Source organism: Leptinotarsa decemlineata, unplaced genomic scaffold, assembly GCF_025532065.1.
Source record: "Leptinotarsa decemlineata unplaced genomic scaffold, Ldec_3_MD MMD2_tig00026307_RagTag_RagTag, whole genome shotgun sequence".
Lineage (NCBI taxonomy): Eukaryota > Metazoa > Arthropoda > Insecta > Coleoptera > Chrysomelidae > Leptinotarsa > Leptinotarsa decemlineata.
In genome coordinates this window covers 2,020,604-2,041,189 of record NW_027412681.1, presented here as the reverse complement: position 1 = coordinate 2,041,189, position 20,586 = coordinate 2,020,604, and the positions used below count along the sequence as shown (strand labels likewise).

General features: G+C 33.6%; 3 protein-coding genes across 5 annotated transcripts; 1 reads left to right on the top strand and 2 right to left on the bottom strand.

The window, feature by feature from the left end:
* Positions 1-962: 962 nt before the first annotated feature.
* On the bottom strand, positions 963-4,453 carry LOC111502927 (transcription initiation factor TFIID subunit 8). Its single transcript, XM_023157112.2, has 5 exons — positions 4,245-4,453; positions 4,092-4,190; positions 3,632-3,819; positions 3,428-3,578; positions 963-3,348 (listed from the first exon to the last, which is right to left on the bottom strand). The coding sequence occupies exons 1-5, from the start codon at positions 4,369-4,371 to the stop codon at positions 3,047-3,049; spliced, it is 867 nt and encodes a 288-aa protein (XP_023012880.1). The 5' UTR covers positions 4,372-4,453; the 3' UTR covers positions 963-3,046.
* Positions 4,454-6,287: 1,834 nt separating this feature from the next.
* On the top strand, positions 6,288-8,833 carry LOC111502933 (uncharacterized). 2 transcript variants are annotated; one of them, XM_074180977.1, is made up of 2 exons: positions 6,288-6,961; positions 7,167-8,833. In XM_074180977.1, exons 1-2 carry the CDS (start codon positions 6,589-6,591, stop codon positions 8,003-8,005), a joined length of 1,212 nt encoding a protein of 403 aa, XP_074037078.1. In that variant the 5' UTR covers positions 6,288-6,588; the 3' UTR covers positions 8,006-8,833. The 2 variants fall into 2 exon arrangements, with proteins under 2 accessions (XP_074037078.1, XP_074037079.1); XM_074180978.1 differs by having other exon boundaries at positions 6,292-6,961; positions 7,154-7,669.
* A 3,667-nt stretch (positions 8,834-12,500) lies between these two features.
* Positions 12,501-20,480, bottom strand: LOC111502920 (uncharacterized). Of its 2 annotated transcripts, XM_023157103.2 has the most exons (3): positions 18,067-20,480; positions 17,073-17,330; positions 12,501-13,706 (listed from the first exon to the last, which is right to left on the bottom strand). In XM_023157103.2, exons 1-3 carry the CDS (start codon positions 18,416-18,418, stop codon positions 12,883-12,885), a joined length of 1,434 nt encoding a protein of 477 aa, XP_023012871.2. In that variant the 5' UTR covers positions 18,419-20,480; the 3' UTR covers positions 12,501-12,882. The 2 variants fall into 2 exon arrangements, with proteins under 2 accessions (XP_023012871.2, XP_023012872.2); XM_023157104.2 differs by lacking the exon at positions 17,073-17,330.
* Between the last annotated feature and the right edge of the window lie 106 nt (positions 20,481-20,586).

Sequence of the window (20,586 nt, the reverse complement as noted above, 5' to 3'; positions counted from 1 at the left end):
ATGTAACCACTACTGAGAAGTCGTCTGCAAACATCGTGACAGATCCTTTTGATAAGAACTCAGGCGTATCGTTTATAAATATGATGAACATTAGTGGCCCCAGTACGGACCCCTGAGGTCCAATATCATTCGTCATATACTCAGAACAACAGTTTTCAACTTCAACGTAGGATTCTCTATTAACTAGGTATAGGACTGGCCCGGGACTGAATTCTCATTTTTCGAGACAAAAAGCTTTTTCCTAAAAACTGTTCTTTCATACAAAATATTCTACAAAAATTAAATACTTCTCTTTCTCGCAGATAAAAAGCGAGAAGTGCGGTCCTGAACGAATTTGTTAAAATTAACTGTTCAAGAGTATATTATTATGCCTTGTTTGACGATTATGTAATACAGTTGACAATGTGAATTAATGTATTACAATCCGTTTTTTTAGCGATCCAGGAAATAACGATGGGAGTAAGGAGTAGGGTCAACTGAATTTAGGTCATTGAGATATTGAGCAAATATCAAAATTGTATTTGGTTTTATTTCTCGAGCTTCATAAAATGATTCTCAACAAGGAAAGCACTATACTTTTGCCTCGACCACGTCATATTCATTGAGTATTGGTATATTACTCAACAAGCGATGAATGTGGCCTTTACTGAATGAAGTTCCTCGAAGGCAAGCGTCGTAAATCATTACCATATTTGAAACTAGTCTTGATGTGTTTTTGTAGATTGTTACAATAGTATTTTAGAGTGAAAATATGAGTCTCCATTATCAATTTTCATACTTTAACAAGGCTAGCCATTTGAACAAGTTCTTAGTTATTCCCAACCCTTTATATGAGAAAACCATAAAAATTTAACAACTGTTGAAGACAATATTGGCAACAAAAGCTGTGATTACTCTGTCTCCTACAAATATACTGCTCCTAGTATTTTCATGTTCTTTTTATTGAAATTGAAACAAATGGGTAGATGTGTCGATGCCATTTTATTTCACATCAATATCACAATTATAATGAAACATCTCTTATGATAAATTGAAATATAGTTTCAAACGGGAATAATTTTTGGGAAAGAAAGGTTTTGGCTTTCTATTCCTCCGTCTTCTTTAAAAAATAATGTGGGAATCTTCCAAAGACAGGAAGAAAGCAAATAATTTCAAAATAAAATTTTTGGGAGATTCGCACATTGTTTTGTATGAAGATGGAGAAGTAGAAATCCAAAACCTTGTATCGTCCAAATGCCGACTCTAAAATCCTCAATATGAACAAGTCATTTAATTGGTGAAAATCAATTGTTTTCTATTGACCTTATTAGGAATGTTTCACTTTCTACAAAACAAAAGAAAGAAAAATTATAAAGAAGAACTTCATATAAGCATGGATAAGATAAGGTATATTTCATCAGTTCGGACTTCCATTGTCTAATATAATATAAATTGATTTGAAATCCCTGAAAAAAAAAATTAAAGAAAGGTTAACCGAAAATAACAATTTTATTAAACAAAAAACTGAAATAACAAGGAAATAACATACAAGCTACAACCAGAAAAAAAATTGAAGTATTAATAAAAGCTGAAAATTAAAAAATATTAACAAAAATTGAAAAATTAAAAATTAAAAGATTCCAAACAAAGTTACGTCACGACGTTTAGATTGTTAATATCCACAATCGTCTTCAGATGATAATTGAACTTATTCCTCCGAGATCTGACTATTTATAGGTCATTCGAGTGCTTTCACCTATCCCCTCTTCCCTCTATCCGCTTCATTGATTTTAGCGGGAGATGACCATATGTTACGTATCTCTACGCTTGCTTGACTAAATGCGTTGTTGGCCAATATATACGCGGCTTCTTTGAAGTTTCTCCTAAACCAGAGTTCCTCTTTGTGGATCAGCTTGAGCCCACTTGATATTATGTCGATGAGTCCAAACATGCTCTGCTATTCCGGATTTGCTGGTTTCTCCTCGCTGTGTGTGTTTCTTGTGCTCAGCAATGCGAACTTTCAATGGCCTCTTAGTTTCGCTGATGTATGATTCTCCGCACTCGCGGGGTATCCAGTAAATGCAATTCTTGGAATCGCAGTCCGCGTTTGGTGGCCTGGTTTTCGTGAGGCTGCTACAGATACTGTTCCCAGATCTGAAGCAGATCCTAATGTTATACTTGGACCCAACCAGTAGAAGACTGGTTGTGGCGGCTTCTCTTCCTTGTGGAGCTCTTGCTGTCTTCTAGCTAAAACCTGTTCTACCATGACTCTGGAGTAACCATTCCGTTGAAGGTAATTTTTGATGATGCCTAGTTCCTGTTTTTTTTTTCAGGTATTTCAAATCAATTCACATTATATTAGACAATGGAAGTCCGAACTGATGAAATACACCACGAAACATTGTCAACCACCTTCAAACAAAGATAAGATATGTTCAAAAAGTAAAGTGAATGTTCAAAAGTCGCGGGCTACAAACTTTCGATTAACGATTATTCATTTTTTTATGTTTGTACACTGGTTTCGAACATATGTAAACCGTTTCAGCTGTTTAGCATGCTAAGTTTGTTGGTGAGAGACACAAAAGTAAGAAGTTTCGAAATGCTGAAATGAAAAATGAGTTGAAATGTGTCTTTCCGTTGAACAGCTGTCATTACGAATGATAACCCTCAAAAGTCGAAACTTGTACAAGCTATTAACGATATCTTACCTTTGAACATAAGATTCCTTGCGAAAGAAATTACAAAATTGTTGTTTTTTGATAGACAGAACAACCAAACATGACATATTACTGATAAAACAGCACTTTTTTTAGTGTGAATAGATTGAACTTATGCAGTAACTCAACGGGGTGGGCTAGAAGTTTGCGCTATCTACACCTGCATAAAATTATCTTCATCACATTTTTTTTCGATCTGTATTAAACTCAATCAAACACCTGATCTAGATTTATTTAACTGGACTGTAACCTGAGAAAAGTTTTTATCTTTGATAAATGAAGAACCTACAAGATCTCAGAACATCAAACTACATTAAAATCCATGCAGTCCATCAATCAATAATGAAGTATCAATAGGTATCCATAGCTTGACCAGCTGGTAACTTAGTAGCAGCCAGGTAGGGGTTATCAATGAAATTCATCCCACTCGGATTATCTGATTCGCTGGTTCTTGACTCGTTCATGGTCTCGTCGGGCTCCTCCATTTCTTCTTTGATCTCTGGCTTGATTTTCTTCTTCGCCCGGTCGTGATTTTTCTGCTGTTGTATGATTTGGCTTTTGGGGTCGAAGTCCAGGTCTTCCGGATCGAAGATTTGGTCCTGAGGCAAAAGAGCACTGAGATAAGGAGGATAAGCCGGCTTGGATGCTATTACTGAAATGAAAAATCGATAAAGTGAATCAAATAAAGAATTTTGTTATGAATGAAGAAATGAATGGTTCGTTTCACTTACATGGAAATATGTTTGCCTCATCAGTATCAAACAGGTTATGTGTCGCACTAGTTTTTGCCAAAAATTTTGTCAAAGCCTTTTCGATGTCTCTTTTCTGAATAGCTGCCTTTTCTCTCACAGATTCGTAATCGATCACGGGTTGTTTATGTGTCTGAAAAAAATATAGTGAGATCTCTTACGAGACTTTTATTATCAAATACCCACAGGTGTTCTAACGTAGGCGTGAGGATCGGGAAACTGAGGCAAGTACTGTGGAATGTGTGGGGGCAATGGTTGTTTCGTACCAGCCGGGAGCATACTGAGTTGCTTTTGTGGTTGTTGCTGTTGCAAGGAAGGTAAAACAGAATGTTTTCCGTTCTTATAGTAGTTTTCCAGGGTATTGAAGTTGAAACCTGTAAAACCATCCCATTTTAAATACATTATTATAGACTGTCTTTTACTGTCAAAAGAATTTGCAAACATCTGTTATGAATAAATTGATGTATGTAGCCATTACTATGTGGTAGAAGATCGTTATGAAATATGAGAAAGGAAACTTTCTATGTTGTAAAAAACATATAAAGTTTCATTTCTCCTTTTTCACTCTGTTTTGAAGTTTGGAGTGATACTAGTTTTTGTATTTTATATTTCTTATTCAATTATGAAATGAATCATGCGTGCATACCCATTTCAACAAAACCCAGGATAACGTCTGCAAGTATGGGTTCCACTCTACCTGCCAATTCGCAGTAGCTTTTGCTCATGGCTCCGATCTCTGCCAGGACTGAAAGTTAAGGAAATGAAACCAATTGTTGAAATGATATATAATCCTACATACAAGCTTGTAACATTTCGGTTAAAGTTTCCAAGGCAGCTTTGTCGGCCGAATCGCATCCGTGTTCTAAGAGAATACTTGCGACTGATGTTGAAAGCATTTTTCTATAAACGTTAGGTTGTTGGTCCATTTTCTACAACAAATTCACTTCTAATCAACAAAGTTTATTTTTGTAAATATTTATGTCTTGTGAACTCTAACCATAAAATTTCGTCTTCTCAATTTTTATAATTGCCTTATCTGTCCGAAAACATTCAGCCAATATTTTATAGTTAATATGTATTATACAAATAATCATTTTTGTCAGTATTTCATTCCACCATATTCCATCATTTGCAATTGAAACCAGTAGGAAGTAGAAGTAGAGTAGAGTACTATTAGTATGCAGAAAAAATTCTCATCGATAAAGGAGCTAGTTTGTTCAACAAATGGTGACCTCAAACTGTAGACATCTTATCCGTACACATAAATATTTCTCAAATATTTTAATATCATCCTCTGTATCATTTGTAACGATAGTGAAGGGCAGCTGATAAAACATTGTTTGATTCATCTTTTGACTTTGTTGTTCTAATATTTTTTATATAATATGTCACGTGAATCGGTTAATATTTGATGAAAATCCATAACTCATTCAAGAAACACTTTAATGTGAGATTTCCACTAAACAGTTTTGCAAAAACACAACACGTGTTCTGCTACACAATAGCTTCTTCAGGCGTGTCTTTACTAATTTGAAGTTACATATTAAATGCTTTATATATGTTTGAATTTGAATTACCTAAATTTTGAGTACAGGATTGAGCTGCATTCGAATTGATGCCCTTCAATCGATTTGATAGATGATGTTATTGAATAGAGTAGATGAGATTATCTTGTGACAGTTTTAGAACATGGCTCTCATGAACTCACTTTCTATTATGTAATTTGAAAATTCCAACTAATTTATTCATTGTTTTGAAGTCGATATTTCCGATTTTAATGTCGGAAAGACAAGTCCCAGTTTGAAGTCAGATATATCAAAAATAACAATTTTTGTGGCTCTTTTAAGCTATCACACAGTTGTTATAATAATGGAGTAGAAATGTTAGGACAAAAACTGAGGAGTAACCACTCTCAAACACCGACGCCAAGGTGATCATTACATGATTTCTGTTTATAATTCCTTCCTCATGTATGTCCTATTCATAACCATTCTATAATACAAAATAAAAAATATTTGAAACTACTGTTTTTCAATGAATATTTAGAGATTGCAACAATATTTTTTTCAAACCTGTAATGTTTTACTCCCAGATGATGTTGGCAACATTTTTTAGTGCCATTTATCAATATAATCTGAAACTTTGAACATTAGGAGTCACGAAAAGATGAATATTTTCAATGTTGGAATAATTTGACCAGCTTACTGATATGAAATTGTAATCAACGTTCACGAAAAATGTATTTAATTATATTTTCCATGAATTCATTGAGTGAACTTCACAATTCAGATGAATTTATGACAACTCAATTAGCAAGTACTTAAATTCTGATTAGCGAGAAGCAAGTGACAAAAACGATGACATTATTCATGCAATCCAAAATAAAAAGTCACGATGAAATGGTTCGCAATCATCTGAATCACCCAAGCCTTTATTGAAAAAAAAAATAAATTTGTATTATCGACAATTCTATATCTAATATTGTGTAGAAGATTCGTTATAGTGTAAAATTTTGGTACAATGAAGAACGGAAGTTGAAAGTTGGCCAAGTTCTACACGTCAGTTGTTAATCGGTAATTATTGATTTTCTGCATAAATGTGTCCATTGCAAAGTGAGGAGTTAAAACATAATTGATAATTATCACGTCCTTGTTACTTACTACTTGCTTTTCAGGTGTGCATAAATTCCCCTATTCCCAGTTTTAGCACAGAATAATATTCTGTGGTTAAAGTTCACAATCGGGGTATAAATCGGAAACTGTGCATGCGCAAACGATCTGTCACATATGGGAAGAAGAAAATGACAAGTAGGTACCAATTACGTCATAATGTGGTGTGACCTTTGAAGAGAAAACATTGACTCAAACAACTAATAGAGACGAAGATTCACGTTTTGACATTTACGTCACTCATGTACTCAATGTTACATTTCAACAGGGGGCTCTTTCGTGGCAAGGGCCTTATTTCCAAATCGGTTGAACTCGCACATTCAGAGAAACTTCAGATTATTCTCTCTGTGTTACTTTAAAAACATTTTACTGTATCTCGTCTTCAGATTTTGAGAAAAGAAACCCAAAAACTGATTGCTGTGAAAGGTAGGTGACCATAATTATTTGAAACAAATCTAGCTCTTGCAACTTGATATGGCTACTGGTGAAAATGGAAAGCTAATTAAAGAGGAGGTAGAATCTGCTGGCGATGATAACATTACCAACAACTCTGAAGAAACATTTGATGCACTTGAAATTGTTATCCCAAAGAAGGAATTTGAGCCAGAACACATCAAAATTGAAGATGTCAACAATCTTGCTTATCATGATCTAAAATTTGAAAATTATCTGGACGAAGTGAAGGAAGAATTTCATTGTGAGGTGTGTGGAGGAGGTTTATCTAGTCCAACTAATTTCTTCAGCTCCAATAGTTGGGAAACCCGTCGTTGTAACTGCCAATGCCAGTATGAGTATAATGCCATGCAAAGTGAAAATACAAGGGACTTGAAACCAAGCTTTGGCTCAGGTAACATTTATTTTAGTAAAAGTATGATTTGAAAGATCAGAAATATAAGAATTTTTGGCAGTTTTTTCTTACTTGTCTCTTATTAATTCGCTACCAAAAATGTCTTTAAAGTACGAACATCTTTCAAGACTTATCACATATATAGCTACTTCATGATGTGAAATGAATTACTTTTCTTTTTTCATAGACTAGTTTTTTTTTACAGATTCTGAAAAGTTTCTTTTTAAAACCCAGGAAGACACTGTCTTTAGAAAGAAAGAGGAGGGTACCAATGAGTCCATGCCATCAACATCATCTGGAAAAGAATTCACGTCATCAACTCAAAGTTGTGAATTGAAAAGACGTGAAAACATTCATACTGGCAAAAAACCGTTTCAGTGTAAAATCTGCTCCAAGTCATACCTTCAAAGAAGCAGTTTAAAAAGACATGAAGAAATTCATACTGAGAAAAAACCATTTCAGTGTAAAATATGCTCCAAATCTTTCATTCAAAGTGTCAATTTGAATCGCCATGAAAAAATGCATACTGAGAAAAACCTATTTCTTTGTAAGATCTGCTCCAAGTCATTCATTCAAAGTAGTGATTTGAAGAGACATGAAGTAATTCACACTGGTGAAAAACCATTTCAGTGTAAAATCTGCTCTATATCATTCAGTGATTATAGTAATATGATAAGACATGAAAAAACTCATAATAGCGAAAAACCATTTCAGTGTAAAATCTGCTTCAAGTCATACTTTCAAAGTAGTAATTTAAAAAGACATGAAGACATTCACACTGATAAAAAACCATTTCAGTGTGAAATTTGCTTTAAATATTTCACTCAACAATATAGTTTGAAATTACATAATAAAATTCATACTGGCAAAAAACCATTCATGTGTAAAATATGCTCCAAATCTTTCATTCAAAAAATTCATTTGAAATCGCATGAAAAAATTCATACTGGTGAAAAACCATTTCAATGTCATATTTGCTTGAAATCATTTCTTCGCAGTGGTGATTTAAAAAAACATGAAAAAATTCATATAGTTTCAGTATGAAACCTGTATATTGTTCCATTATAATAGTAATTTGAAAAGTCATGAGGAGTTTCATATAAATGGAAAACCATTTGCTGATAAGAGGACTGTAAAATGAGCATTATTGGAAGAAAAAAAAATCGAATTGTATAAAAACTAAAAAGTTATTGAACGTCGGCAGTTTCTTTGTATGGCATGGGCGGCGCGGTATAATTTTTTGTCTAATCATTTTCATATGGGAGGTTTTGTATAGTATATCAACTAATAAATGTATCAGACCTGGTACATTATTCTTTTATGTAGCTGTTTGGATAGACTTCGTCTAGAGTATAGACTATACAGGAAAGAAATGTATATATATAGAGTTTATTTTGGAATAAATAGCTTTCTTCTCACATTTTTTAAGATAGAGAAGTAGAAAGGCAAAACCTTTTCCCAAAAAGGAAAATATATACTTTCAGAGTTTCGTTTATTAATTGAATATGTATTCCTAATTATAAACATAATCATTCCTTTGAAAAATTAATGTTATTCTTTTTACCGAATCCCTGACTTGTGATGTCGACCAATCTGTACTTTATAAAACATATATTCTCGGATTTTGACACTTCATAATTACTCTCAAGCTGGATTAAGAAAAACGTATTCTTGTAAAATTGCATTACAAACTTTACTTAATGACTGGAAGTCATCAATTGTGCTAATGTAGTTCTATTCAACCCAGCCTATGTCTTTAAGATCTTAGAAAAAATTATCGTTGAGACTTTGAATAATATTGTATGTTAGAGGTAGTTCATAACCCTATTGTTAAGTTAACTGGTTCAACAATTAAAGTGTTTCCAACCGTTATTCTGTATTTTTTTTCTCCTTAAAGATATACAGTGTCTTGTATTTCCGTTGGACAATAAAACTCAATTATTATTATACAATGAATTCATTCAGCGGCGGCTCGTCAGAGGAGGCAGGGGAGGCTTAGCCTCCCCATAAAATTTGAGGCTATTCATCGCAATAAATTGAAAGATATTGACAAATAATTATGATTTTTTTTAATGCTGGTTATCATTACTGTACCATTAATTTTTAATATAAATACATATTATGCCCGAAAAAACACTATCACTCACTACGTAGTACGTACCGCACTGTATCCTGCATCAACAAAACTCAAACGCACCGCCCATGAACGAATAAACCATCAACCTGAAATAATGAATGCCATACGTTGCAAGGGAGCCAAGACTCCGACCGCTTTAAAATAAACAGGCTCCACGAGACCGATCTAACCAGCGACATACGTCCCGATTTGTAATTTCAGTTGCAGAAATTATAGCGTTAGAGGAGGCTAGCCTCCAGTTGGTCTCCGTTAGTGTACGACTGCGTTTGTTTTTCAGTTAATTATTATCGGACGGGATGCCGTGACAGACTGGGACTGAAAAATATTTCGATAAATCGTTTTAGTGTTTCTTGATAATATTTGTTATTTGTGTATAAAACAGGCAGTATTGTATTACAGCAGTGCTTTTTGGTAATATTTTCAATGTTTTCAAAGTGGCCTCAACCAAATTTGATTTCAATTAAAAAGTCAGATAATTGACAAAATCAAGGATTTAATATTAGTTGGTACGATAAATGCGATTGGTTAACCGGCTCCAATAAACAAGAAAAACTTTTTTGTTGGCCCTGTGCTCTATTTTCCGTACAAACCGAATACCAAACGTAGTCTAAAATAGGATATTCCGATTTAAAAAATTTACCTCGTTCTACAGAAAGACATTTTAAATCTAAAGAGCATATATTTTCGTCTTGTAAATTAAAATTTTTTAGCAAACAAAATATAGCAACAGCTTTAGATACAGCTTAAAAAGAGGCCATAATTTCTTTTAATAATCAGGTTAGGGAAAATCGGTCGAATTTAAAAATACTTATCGATATTACGATTTATTTGGGTTCCCAAGAATTAGCTTTTCGTGGACACGATAAAACCGAAGATTCGATCCATCGCGGCAATAACAAGAAACTTTTAATGTTATGGGGCAAAAATGATTCACAATTTGGCACTTTTTTAAACGGTAACGTTTTTTCGGGCACCTCAAAAACCATCCAAAACGAGCTTATAGACAGTGTGGCATATATTATTGAGGAAAATATAAGCAAGGAGATTGAAAGACTCTTTTTTTGCATGGAAAATTGATGAAACTACCTATTTTACCTGTACATCACACCTTTCAATCGTTTTTAGATATGTCAAAGATGGTAATGTGGTAGAACGTTTTATGGGTTTTCATGATGTTTCATCTGGGCGCACAGCTGACGATTTGTTTAATTTTTTAATTCGTACGTGTGACACCCATAATTTGAGGCAAAATTCAATTGCGCAAACCTATGATGGGGCTGCGGTCATGGCCGGCTATTTAAATGGTTTACAAACTAAAATAAATTCCATAGCTCCTCATGCACTTTTTACACTTTGTCATACCCATGCCTTAACTTTAATATCAAGCAAAACTCGTACAACATAAAAAATTTCACGCCTCCGGCGGGCTATTCTGTGTGTACATAGTCTTTATGACTTTAGCCTCCCCTGTTCTCCATTGCACGATGGACTATGGAATATTCGAATTAAATGTACAGTGTCCTTCAAATTGGGAACACATTTGCACATTAATTATCGAAATAACCACACTTTGAACGTACTATATCTCACCGGGATACGAGCTCTCCAAGTCTCTTAATGTAAAACGAACTTCAATATGAGGGAATGCGTCCTGCTTCATTCAATAGGTATAATATTTCGTAACATCAATTAGGACTCTTTCATAGGGGGAGCTTCACAGCTCTCACTCCTATACGGGAGCTTTTATCACTCCTACCTACCACTCATTCACACCAGAAACTTTTTCACTTCCTGACTCCTTGAGGTCAGTCGTAGAATGGATCGCACGCGAGCTATTGCCCTTCTCTACCGTCGACACAAACGCTATATAACGATCAAGAATGTTTTGGATCAGTGATGTTACGTGCAGTACAATTGTACTGAATCTAGTACAATCGAACTAAATGCAGTACGGCAGTACCTCTTTCGCCATTTTAGTACAATTTTGCTTTCTTTTTCTAAAAAATAAATTTTTTATTCGACATTTGACAGACAGACAATAGTCTCGAGTTATGAATTAATATGCAGATGATGTATCGCAGTCCAGCATACGTATTTTATATCGCTGTATTTCATTCTGTCGATACTTTGTCAAACGCACGATCTCGACAACAGACCCCATGGGCCATGACCCATGAACATAATAAAATGATGTTTTGTTGACACTGTCAACAGTGTCAAGTGTCAACTTAACAGCGTTGAAGGTTTTTGTCTTTCATTCACTTTTGCCTGGCATAATTTGTGCAATATCTCCATTTTATTTTTTGATTGTGCACTGGTTCTGGATGCCTTATTTTCAGATCATGTGAAAAATAAATTATGCAAGAAAAAGGACGATTTGAAAAAAAGTGTTATGTACATGTTTTGATATGAAAATTCCACCCACCCCTGTATTATGATTCATATATTCATAATATGATCATAAATTCACAGAACACTTATATTATTATGATGTTCCATGATATTACATAGTGCAGTACAATTAAACGTAATTTAGTACAATTTTCATTTTTGTATTGGCACAATTTTTCCCGAAAAACATCACTGTTTTGGATGCACTCAATCAACCAAAAACTCGATGAAGCAGTTTTTGATTCACCCAGAACTTAGATACTAACATGAAAAACTGCACCCCTTCCGACTGGCTGCAACTAGGGAAGAGAGGGATAGCCGTTTTCACTCGTTTTGTGGAAGCCCCCACTCATCCTATTGCATTTTGAGGAGGAGACGTGGCTCCTAGGCTCAAGCTGCAGGAGATGTGAGAGCTATCGTCTCCAGAGACTTGACGGCTCCCGCTCTTCGTTTGGAAGCTCCATTGGACTTGTTGTATTTTGGCGATAAGAGCCTTCCTCTCTCTCTCTCCCTCTCGGGAGCGGCAGATGTGTGAAAGCGGTCGTGTTGTTACCACAGTCCATTGTCTCGTTTGCTTCGTAATTTCAACAAAAATGGTAGGGATCATTTTTGCAGCCCATCGGCCTCTTTCAGACATTCAATGTAGTAATATAGCTACCGATTCTATGTCACTGGAAGTCAACTTGAGGTTTGGTGACTATGTGGATGGTCGGAGTGAAGTCAAGAAACCCTTGCGTTCAATCACGCGGAGGGTGATGATGAGGGTGTGGCAGAAAAATTAAGGTTAAGAGTGACTCCAGGCGCTCTGTGGCGGAGTGAGTCATTTTATAGGTCCTCGATTTGATCGTCGAACTAGGAAGGGATGTGCCCTCGATTTGGGTTGTGGTCCACCACCCGTTCGGGAATTTGTGATTGTTTTACACGTAGTGACGTCAAAATTCACCTAGATCTAGGGAAATTTCGTGGATCCGCACCATTGGACTTAGGTTTTAGAATAAAAGAAATCAGACACATTATTACAAATATTTATTTGAAATTTTTTATTCGTAGATATTTGGTTGCATTTGATTTAAAATAGGTTCAATGATTTTTGAAGAATCATGAATAGGTACGCCTTTTGAAACGCATTCTGAGCTATGCTGATTCTATGACCAATCCATACTTTTTATTATGGTGGCAGTTTGATCATTTCGGACCTCCTAACTGAACCTTGTGGAACACCCAACCTAATTGATGTTACAGAGCCATGGGCAGTACAGTGGAGACTTGAAAACCGCGATCATCCAATACTTTGTCATCTTCTGAATAAATCCTCAAATATAAAGATCACTCCCCAACTTTAAGATAGGTTTTCAACAGTGTGAATGTTTTCATGGCTAATCAAATTAATTTTTCAAATAAAAGATTTGGAGCACATTTCACATTGAAATGGCTTTTCGCCGGTATGAATTTTTTCATGCAATTTCAAGTGACTTGGTGGAATATATGAGTTAGAGCAGGTTTTACACTGAAATGGTTTCTCGTCAGTATGAATTTTTTCGTGGGACTTCCAGTTACTTCTTTGAATGAATGACTTTGAGCAAATTTTACACTGAAATGATTTTTTACGAGTATGAATCTTTTCATGCGATGTCAAAGTATTTTTGCGAGTGAAAAACTTGAAGCACATTTTACACTGAAAGGGTTTCTCGCCAGTATGAATTTTTTCATGGGACTTCAAGTTACATCTCTGAATGAATGACTTTAAGCAAATTTTGCACTGAAATGGTGTTTCACCAGTATGAATCTTTTCGTGTGCTGTCAAACTATCTTTGCGGGTGAAAAACTTAGAGCACAGTTTACACTGAAAGGGTTTTTCACCAGTATGAATTCTTTCATGTCTTCTCAAATCACAACTTTGAGAAAATGATCTTGTGCAGACTTTACAGTTGAAGATTTTCTTTATTGGTCTGTTTCCAATACTGGTACTTTCATTCAAATTTTTTGAACACATTTCGTTTTCTTCTTGAAACCTCTGCTCGACTGAACTCAAATCGTACCCTGATCTAAATGTTTCATCGTCCTCAGTTTTTTGTAGTGTTTCGTGTTTAACAACATGAAATCCCTCAATAGAAATTTTGTTTTCACATGACGTTGATGGCACATTTTCAGTTTCTTCCTCCTCTTTCTTCCCAACTAGTGTTTCTTCCTGAATTTCAAAATGAAAGTTCTTAGAATCTGTAAAAAAAATTCTAGTTTCATTAATGATGATAATGATAATCTTTATTTCAAAAATATGCCGATTATTACAGCTTGTACACACGCAACATAGAAATGATGTCAACAAAAAAAAGAAAAAGACTACATATACTCATAAATATATACATTTCTATAATTCTATTTGGTTCAAATGGTCACTAACACTATATGGTTCTAAATCTATTAAATATTTTTTTATTTCTTTCTTAGATTTCTTTATGCTCCTCAAATCTTTGATTCAATTAGGCAATTTATTGTACAGCTTCATTGACATGTAATGAGGAGTTTTTTCTGTTATGGTTAACCTATATATAGGGAGCACGAAATCATTTCTTCTTGTTCCATAGGAATGTTGATTAATGTTAAAGAACAGATGCCTATTTTTCAATACAAACATTAAGCATTCATAAACATAAATATCATATATCGTCATTATCCTGCTATTCTTGAAGACATTTCTACATGATTGATTATACTTCAAATTACTCATCATTCTGATTGCTCTTTTCTGAATTACAAATATTTTATTTATATTACTATTGCTTCCCCAAAATATGATTCCATATCTAGCTACAGACTCAAAATTGGAAAAATATAAAATTTTTACCGATTCTTTGTTGAGATATTTGTGAACCACTCTTAGTCCATACGAAATTTTGCTCAATTTGTAAGCTGTATAATTAATCTGTTTGTTCCATTTCATTACATTACAATTATGTGGTTTCATTCATGATTGGTCATAAAACATGTGCCTAATATGTTAAAAACAAAATGTGTAACAATCACATCCATACCATGTGAATTTTCGAGACTTTTGAATTGAAATACCTTAGATTTCAATATCAACAATGACTTTCAACTTTCACCAGTATCGATCACATACAAAAATAAGCTTTTCTCATTTTCTTCATCTCATTGGGCTTTATCTAGATTATTGTACAAAAAATTAACAATCATCATTCAAATTTGTTATTGTTGTCACAGTAAATTTTGCTTCAGTGCAAGTTCATCCTCCTTCAGTATCAGTAGGTATGCTGGTATTAAGCAATAAATGATGCTGATACTCTATAAAACAGAGTCGAGAACTAAACCCAGATCTTATGGTTGACCTGATTGAGACAATTATTGTTCAGTTGACTTCATTGTTTACTGTATATTGATGATTCATCATTTGAACTGAAAAGGAAATATTTCTAAGGAGGATTAGATTTTTGGGAATGAAACTTTTTGGCTTTTCAACTTTTACATCACTAAACAAAAATGTGAGATAACTTTTGAAGAAAGTAAGAACTAAAATAAAAGTTCTTGAAAAAGATTTGTAGTCCACTTCACAGAAGTTTTGTACAGATACAAACTAAAAGAACATTCTCACGAGTATTGACCATATTTCTCTCTCGTTGAATAGTATACTATCAATGTACCATCTCAATTTTTGTGGATACATTTTTTTACTACTTCCACTTCATTTCTACCCCATTTAATTTTAAATACTCTTCTAAGCTTTCGACAATCTTTGTATTCTTCAAGGCTGCAAATAAAGTGGAGTGCAGAAATATCTTGCTACTCTCTGCAGAAAGCAACAAATAAATTTTTTCATTTCTCATTTTTTGTTTTAAAGTGTTTGATTCTGGTCAAAAAAAGCACCTGCTTGCATAGAGATGGTATGAGCTCAGATGTAGATGTCATCGAATTATATTCTTGTTGTTGACATTATTCTACAACAACAGTAGACCGGTTTTCAGGTATTATCTCTCATCAGTGAAGTGTAGGTGATCTACACGAATAATTTCAGCGTTGCCCTGCTGCTGGATGAAGGAGAAACATCTGTGAGTATCTGTTAAGTATCTTGCATAAATGTCTGTCGGATTTAATTCAATATCCATCGTGGTATTAGCCAAGGAAGTAGTAATTTTCCAGCAGGCATTTACCAGAACCTACAGTGTAAGTAATTGGGAGGGATGAATTCTTCAAGATTTCATTTCAAAATATTTATTTTCTTAAAATTCAATCACAATTTTGATTGTGAGACAGAGAATATATTCAAATACTTTCATATTTTGATGTAATTTCGTAAATTATGTTTCTTGAATATCTCAAATATAAAATACAGTTCTCATGTCAACAGCCATTCATATAATACAAGAAATTCAACTGATATCCAATTACAGAGATATAACAAGTTTTGAAAAAAATAAATTATCCTATAAATGTTTGCAAAATTATACTAAGTAGCCATTAGAAATAGTAACTTGGATAAATTTTGTAAAATTCTATTTTTTTACAAACTTTCGTACAATAAAAACATTGATTTCTGAGTAATACATTTTCTTCTATCATAGTGTCTCTATACAGAAATTATACACTCACTATTATTATCATAACTATTGGCATTTTTGCATATTAAACATCACACATTGAACTCCAGTTAGAAAAACTTTGTTTATTTCATGTGGTTCCATAATCATTTTGGCCCATCAATATAAATCATATGTCAGCATATAACAAAAATAAGAGTTTTCATTGAAAAATAAAAAAATGTTTAGTGAGTCAACTATTGGTGCTTTTACCATGATCAATGTTGTATTTTTGATAACTGAATAATAGTTGTTAATTTGTCAAATGTACTCTTACTGAAATACCCAGAGAATTTACTTTACTTAGGGGCTGATTTTTTAAATATTGCCCATTTTACTCTCACACTTAGGGTACTTATTCATTTATGATGAAAAGGTTTTTTGCCAAAATGAATTTTTTCATGTCTTTTCAAAAAACATCCTTGAATGAATGATTTGGGGCAGATTTTACACTGAAATGGTTTTTCTCCAGTATGAATTTTTTCATGCAGTTTCAAATGAATTTTCTGAATGAAAGACTTGGAGCAGATTTTACACTGATATGGTTTTTCACCAGTATGAATTCTTTCGTGCAATTTCAATTTAACTTTGCTAGTGAAGGACTTGGAGCAGCTTTTACACTGAAATGGTTTTTGGCAAGTATGAATCATTTCATGCATTTTCAAATTACCACCTTGTAGGAATGATTTAGAACAGATTTTACACTGAAATGGTTTTTCACCTGTATGAATTTTTTTATGTAATTTCAAACTACCACAGCGAGTAAAAAATTTAGAGCAAATTTTACACTGAAATGGTTTATCGCCAGTATGAATTTTTTCATGCATTGTCAAACTATCTTTGCGAGTGAAAAACTTAGAGCACATTTTACACTGAAAGGGTTTTTCACCAGTATGAGTCTTTTCATGTCTTTTCAAATCACAACTTTGAGCGAATGATTTTGTGCACAGTTTACAACTAAATATTTTCTTTATAGGTCTGTTTCCAATACCAGTTTGTTCATTCAGATTTTTTGAACCCATTTTGTTATCTTCTTGAATCCTCTGCCCAACTGATTTCAAATCGTACCCAGATCTAAATGTTTCATCAACCTCCTCAGTTTTAATTAGCGTTTTGTGATTAACAACATGAAAACTTTCAACAGAAATTTCGTTTTCATACGACGTTGATGGCACATTTTCATTGTCTACCTCCTCTTCCTTCCCAACTAGTGTTTCTTCCTTAATTTCAAAATGAAAGTTTCTAGAATCTGTAAAAAAATACTAGTTTTATGAAGAAAGAAGAGTTACTTATTTCATTACATAATTATGAGGTTTCATTCATGATGGGTCATAAAACATTTTGAATTGATAAAGCTTAGATTTCAATATCAATGACGACTTTCACCAGTGTCTATCACATAAGAAAAATAAGCTTTACTCATTTTCCTTCTCTAATGAAGTTGTATACATAGGGCTTTATCTAGATTCGTGTACATAAAATTAACAATCATCTATTAAAATTTGTTATTATTGTCGTAGCAAACTTCGTTTCAGTGCAAGTTCATCCTCCCTCAGTATCAGCGTATATTGTAAATGACTCTGGTTCAACAAGTTTCAAGTAGATCATACACAGAAGTTTCGTTTAGATACAAACTAGTAAAAAAGACCCTTTTCAGTTTGTATTACAAGTATGCATGGTGACATTCTCGCAAATAATGACCACATTTCTAGATGGTTGAATAGTATACTATTAATGCACCATCTCAATTTTTGTGGATACACTTTCTTTTACTACTCACACTTCAGTTCCACCTCATTTACTCTTTTTTTTACTCTTCCCAGCTTTCGAAAATCTTTGTCTTCTTCAAGACTACAAATTAAGTTTGAAATACAAAGATATCTTGATATATACAACTGCAGAACATTTTCAGTTGGAAATATATGTTATATGAGATCCATCATAATTTATTTTTCTTCTCAAATTTTGAGTAAAATAAATGTTACCTGCATCAATGTTAAATGGTTTGAAGTCCCAAGTCATATCTTCATCTTGCATATCATTAGACTCATTCTGACAGTTACAAATGGATTCCAAACTATCAGGACTGAAGAAATCAGTTGTACAAAGCAAACCTCCACACACCTCGCATTGTAATCCCCTTTTTCCTTCTTCCACACACTTTTCAGATTTCATATCATAAACAACGTCAATGACATCTTCACTTTTGATATTTTCTAACTCAAATTTCATCTTTGAAATAATTTCCGGTGCATCACATTTTTTTTTGGAAATGTGTTCTTCGAGAGCAGATTTCACCTCCTCTTTGATAAGGTTTCCATATTCACCAGTAGCCATTTTCAAGTGGAATGTTGACAAAGTAGGTGTTTCAATGATTGTATTAGTTTTTTGACCACTTTCCTCACTCCAACGAATTAAATTAAATACAGTAAACCTAAGAGGAAAGTATTCTGCAAGGAAATAACAAATTACCTACATATAGGTATGTGGGTTTGTACTTAATATATGGGTTTCAAAATTGAAATAATTGATATAGATAATATTTTGACATTCATGACATTGATACAAAAGTGTTTGACGTTTGTCACAGATCACAACACGCACGGTACTTTTGTGTCATTAATGTCAGTTGTCATATTGATTGTTCACGCCGTTAACTTTATATATTGGACACTGAAAGAAAAATGAACACAAAGAAAACAGCAAACAGAACTCTAAAATTAACAATATAAACATCAACTGTATATGACAACTGACACTAATTACAAATACATGTTAGAGTAGCCAATTCGAAATATCTGTGCTACAGACAAAATTCTTATTGATATCTTTTACACACCGTGTGACTCACTTGATAGCAATTACGAAGAACTTTCTTTTGAATTTTAGAGTTCAAAAAACTGTACTTTGGGATCAAATATCATTTTCTTTCTACAAAAACCAAGACTCGCTGCGAATATTTTTATAGGTTAACATTCAAGAAATCGTAGTAGCGATTTTTTAGGAAAAATTTAAAATAACCATTGAGCTGGGCACCCTCTCAAATGGTGGCATACCAAATTTCATGAAAAAATATTCAATATTTATAATTATGTGAAGGAATCAAAGAAATTTTCATTATGAATTAATTCAAGTATCTGATGGACTGAAAGTAAAATAAACATCGAATAATCGATGTTAATAAACGAATTTAATAAACGAATGAATATATTCATTGTGATCAATTAATGATTGGACAAATTAAACAATTGAAAAACAACATACAACAAATTATTGTAGACACATTTCTGTTGTTACAACTCATCCGCCATTCAATGCAATGCACTGCATACCATCTAACCTTCATACCATTTTCTAATATTCAATGTAACTTTTCTGTTGTAATTTCTACCCAAAATGAAGATATTCTGATTCATAGTTCTTCTACTGACTGCAGTTTGGATTTGTAAATTTTTTGCTTCATAGTACCCCAAAGAAAAAATCTAGCGGCGTCAGTTCCGGTGATCTTGGCGGCCACCCAATGTAAGGACTATTTCGACCTATCCATCGATTGCCATAATCATTATTCAGACATCCTCTTACAATAACTGCATCATGTACCAAAGATCCATCTAATTGAAATTTCAAATTCAGGCGATCCTGCACTGGAAAATTATGTATTGCATCCCAAAACTCAATTCTCAAAAAGTCTAAAAATATAATTACATTCAGATTACTTTCAAAAGAAAACGGACCGATAATCTTATCATGGATTATTCCACAACACAATTTTTTTTATAGGAATATTGCCCTTTGGCGTTCATAACCCAGTTAGGATTGGGACGAGACTACTCCATTTATAATAAACGTAACTTAATCGCTAAACAAAATTGTTTTGAAGTAGTTTATATCATTCAAATATTCTCCTTGCGCCCACAAACAGAATTCTAATCTTCTTTTATCTCACGGTTCCAGAGTGCGTAAAATTTTTGGCTTGAATGGTTCAATTTAATTTTTTACAAGGCCTCTCCTGATAATTTCTCTAGGAATATTTAAGTTCAAACTTGCCGTTCGCAAGCTGGAATGACGAATATTACGAAAATATTGCAATATTTGCACGCCATTTATTTTCTCACGATGTGGATTGTATCCGCTTTTGATACACAACCCGTTTGGTTTGAAACAGAATTTATACGGTTCACCATACTGCTGCTTACTGGAAGTTTATCAGGATGTCTGTTATGAAATTCTCTGACAGCTTATCCTGCCGAAAGAGCTTCATCTCCGACAAGGCGCACAAGTTCAATTTTATCCCGCACACTTAGTTCTCCCATAATAAATCACTAATTTTTGTCACTGTTTCAATACAGTGTTTGATAACAGCAATAATAATCAATAAGTCTTTTCTTTCCAGTGCCAAATGAAAAGAGCGCGATTTTGCATATCTGCGCGGTATGTCACGACCAACTCACCAAGATTCAAAAACCATTCAAGCTGTGTGCAGTTAACATTCTAAGTGCCTAAGT

Excerpts from the sequence above, each read along its gene's own strand:
- LOC111502920 (XM_023157103.2), bottom strand. The coding sequence starts at position 18,418 with ATGGCTACTGGTGAATATGGAAACCTTATCAAAGAGGAGGTGAAATCT. Across the intron at positions 17,331-18,066 it reads ACCATTTAACATTGATGCAG|ATTCTAGAAACTTTCATTTT; the intron begins GTAACATTTATT and ends ATTTTTTTACAG. Across the intron at positions 13,707-17,072 it reads AAATCTGAATGAACAAACTG|ATTCTAAGAACTTTCATTTT; the intron begins GTATTGGAAACA and ends TTTTTTTTACAG.
- LOC111502927 (XM_023157112.2), bottom strand. The coding sequence starts at position 4,371 with ATGGACCAACAACCTAACGTTTATAGAAAAATGCTTTCAACATCAGTC. Across the intron at positions 4,191-4,244 it reads AACCGAAATGTTACAAGCTT|TCCTGGCAGAGATCGGAGCC; the intron begins GTATGTAGGATT and ends CTTAACTTTCAG. Across the intron at positions 3,579-3,631 it reads ACGCCTACGTTAGAACACCT|ACACATAAACAACCCGTGAT; the intron begins GTGGGTATTTGA and ends TATTTTTTTCAG.
- LOC111502933 (XM_074180977.1), top strand. The coding sequence starts at position 6,589 with ATGGCTACTGGTGAAAATGGAAAGCTAATTAAAGAGGAGGTAGAATCT. Across the intron at positions 6,962-7,166 it reads GAAACCAAGCTTTGGCTCAG|ATTCTGAAAAGTTTCTTTTT; the intron begins GTAACATTTATT and ends TTTTTTTTACAG.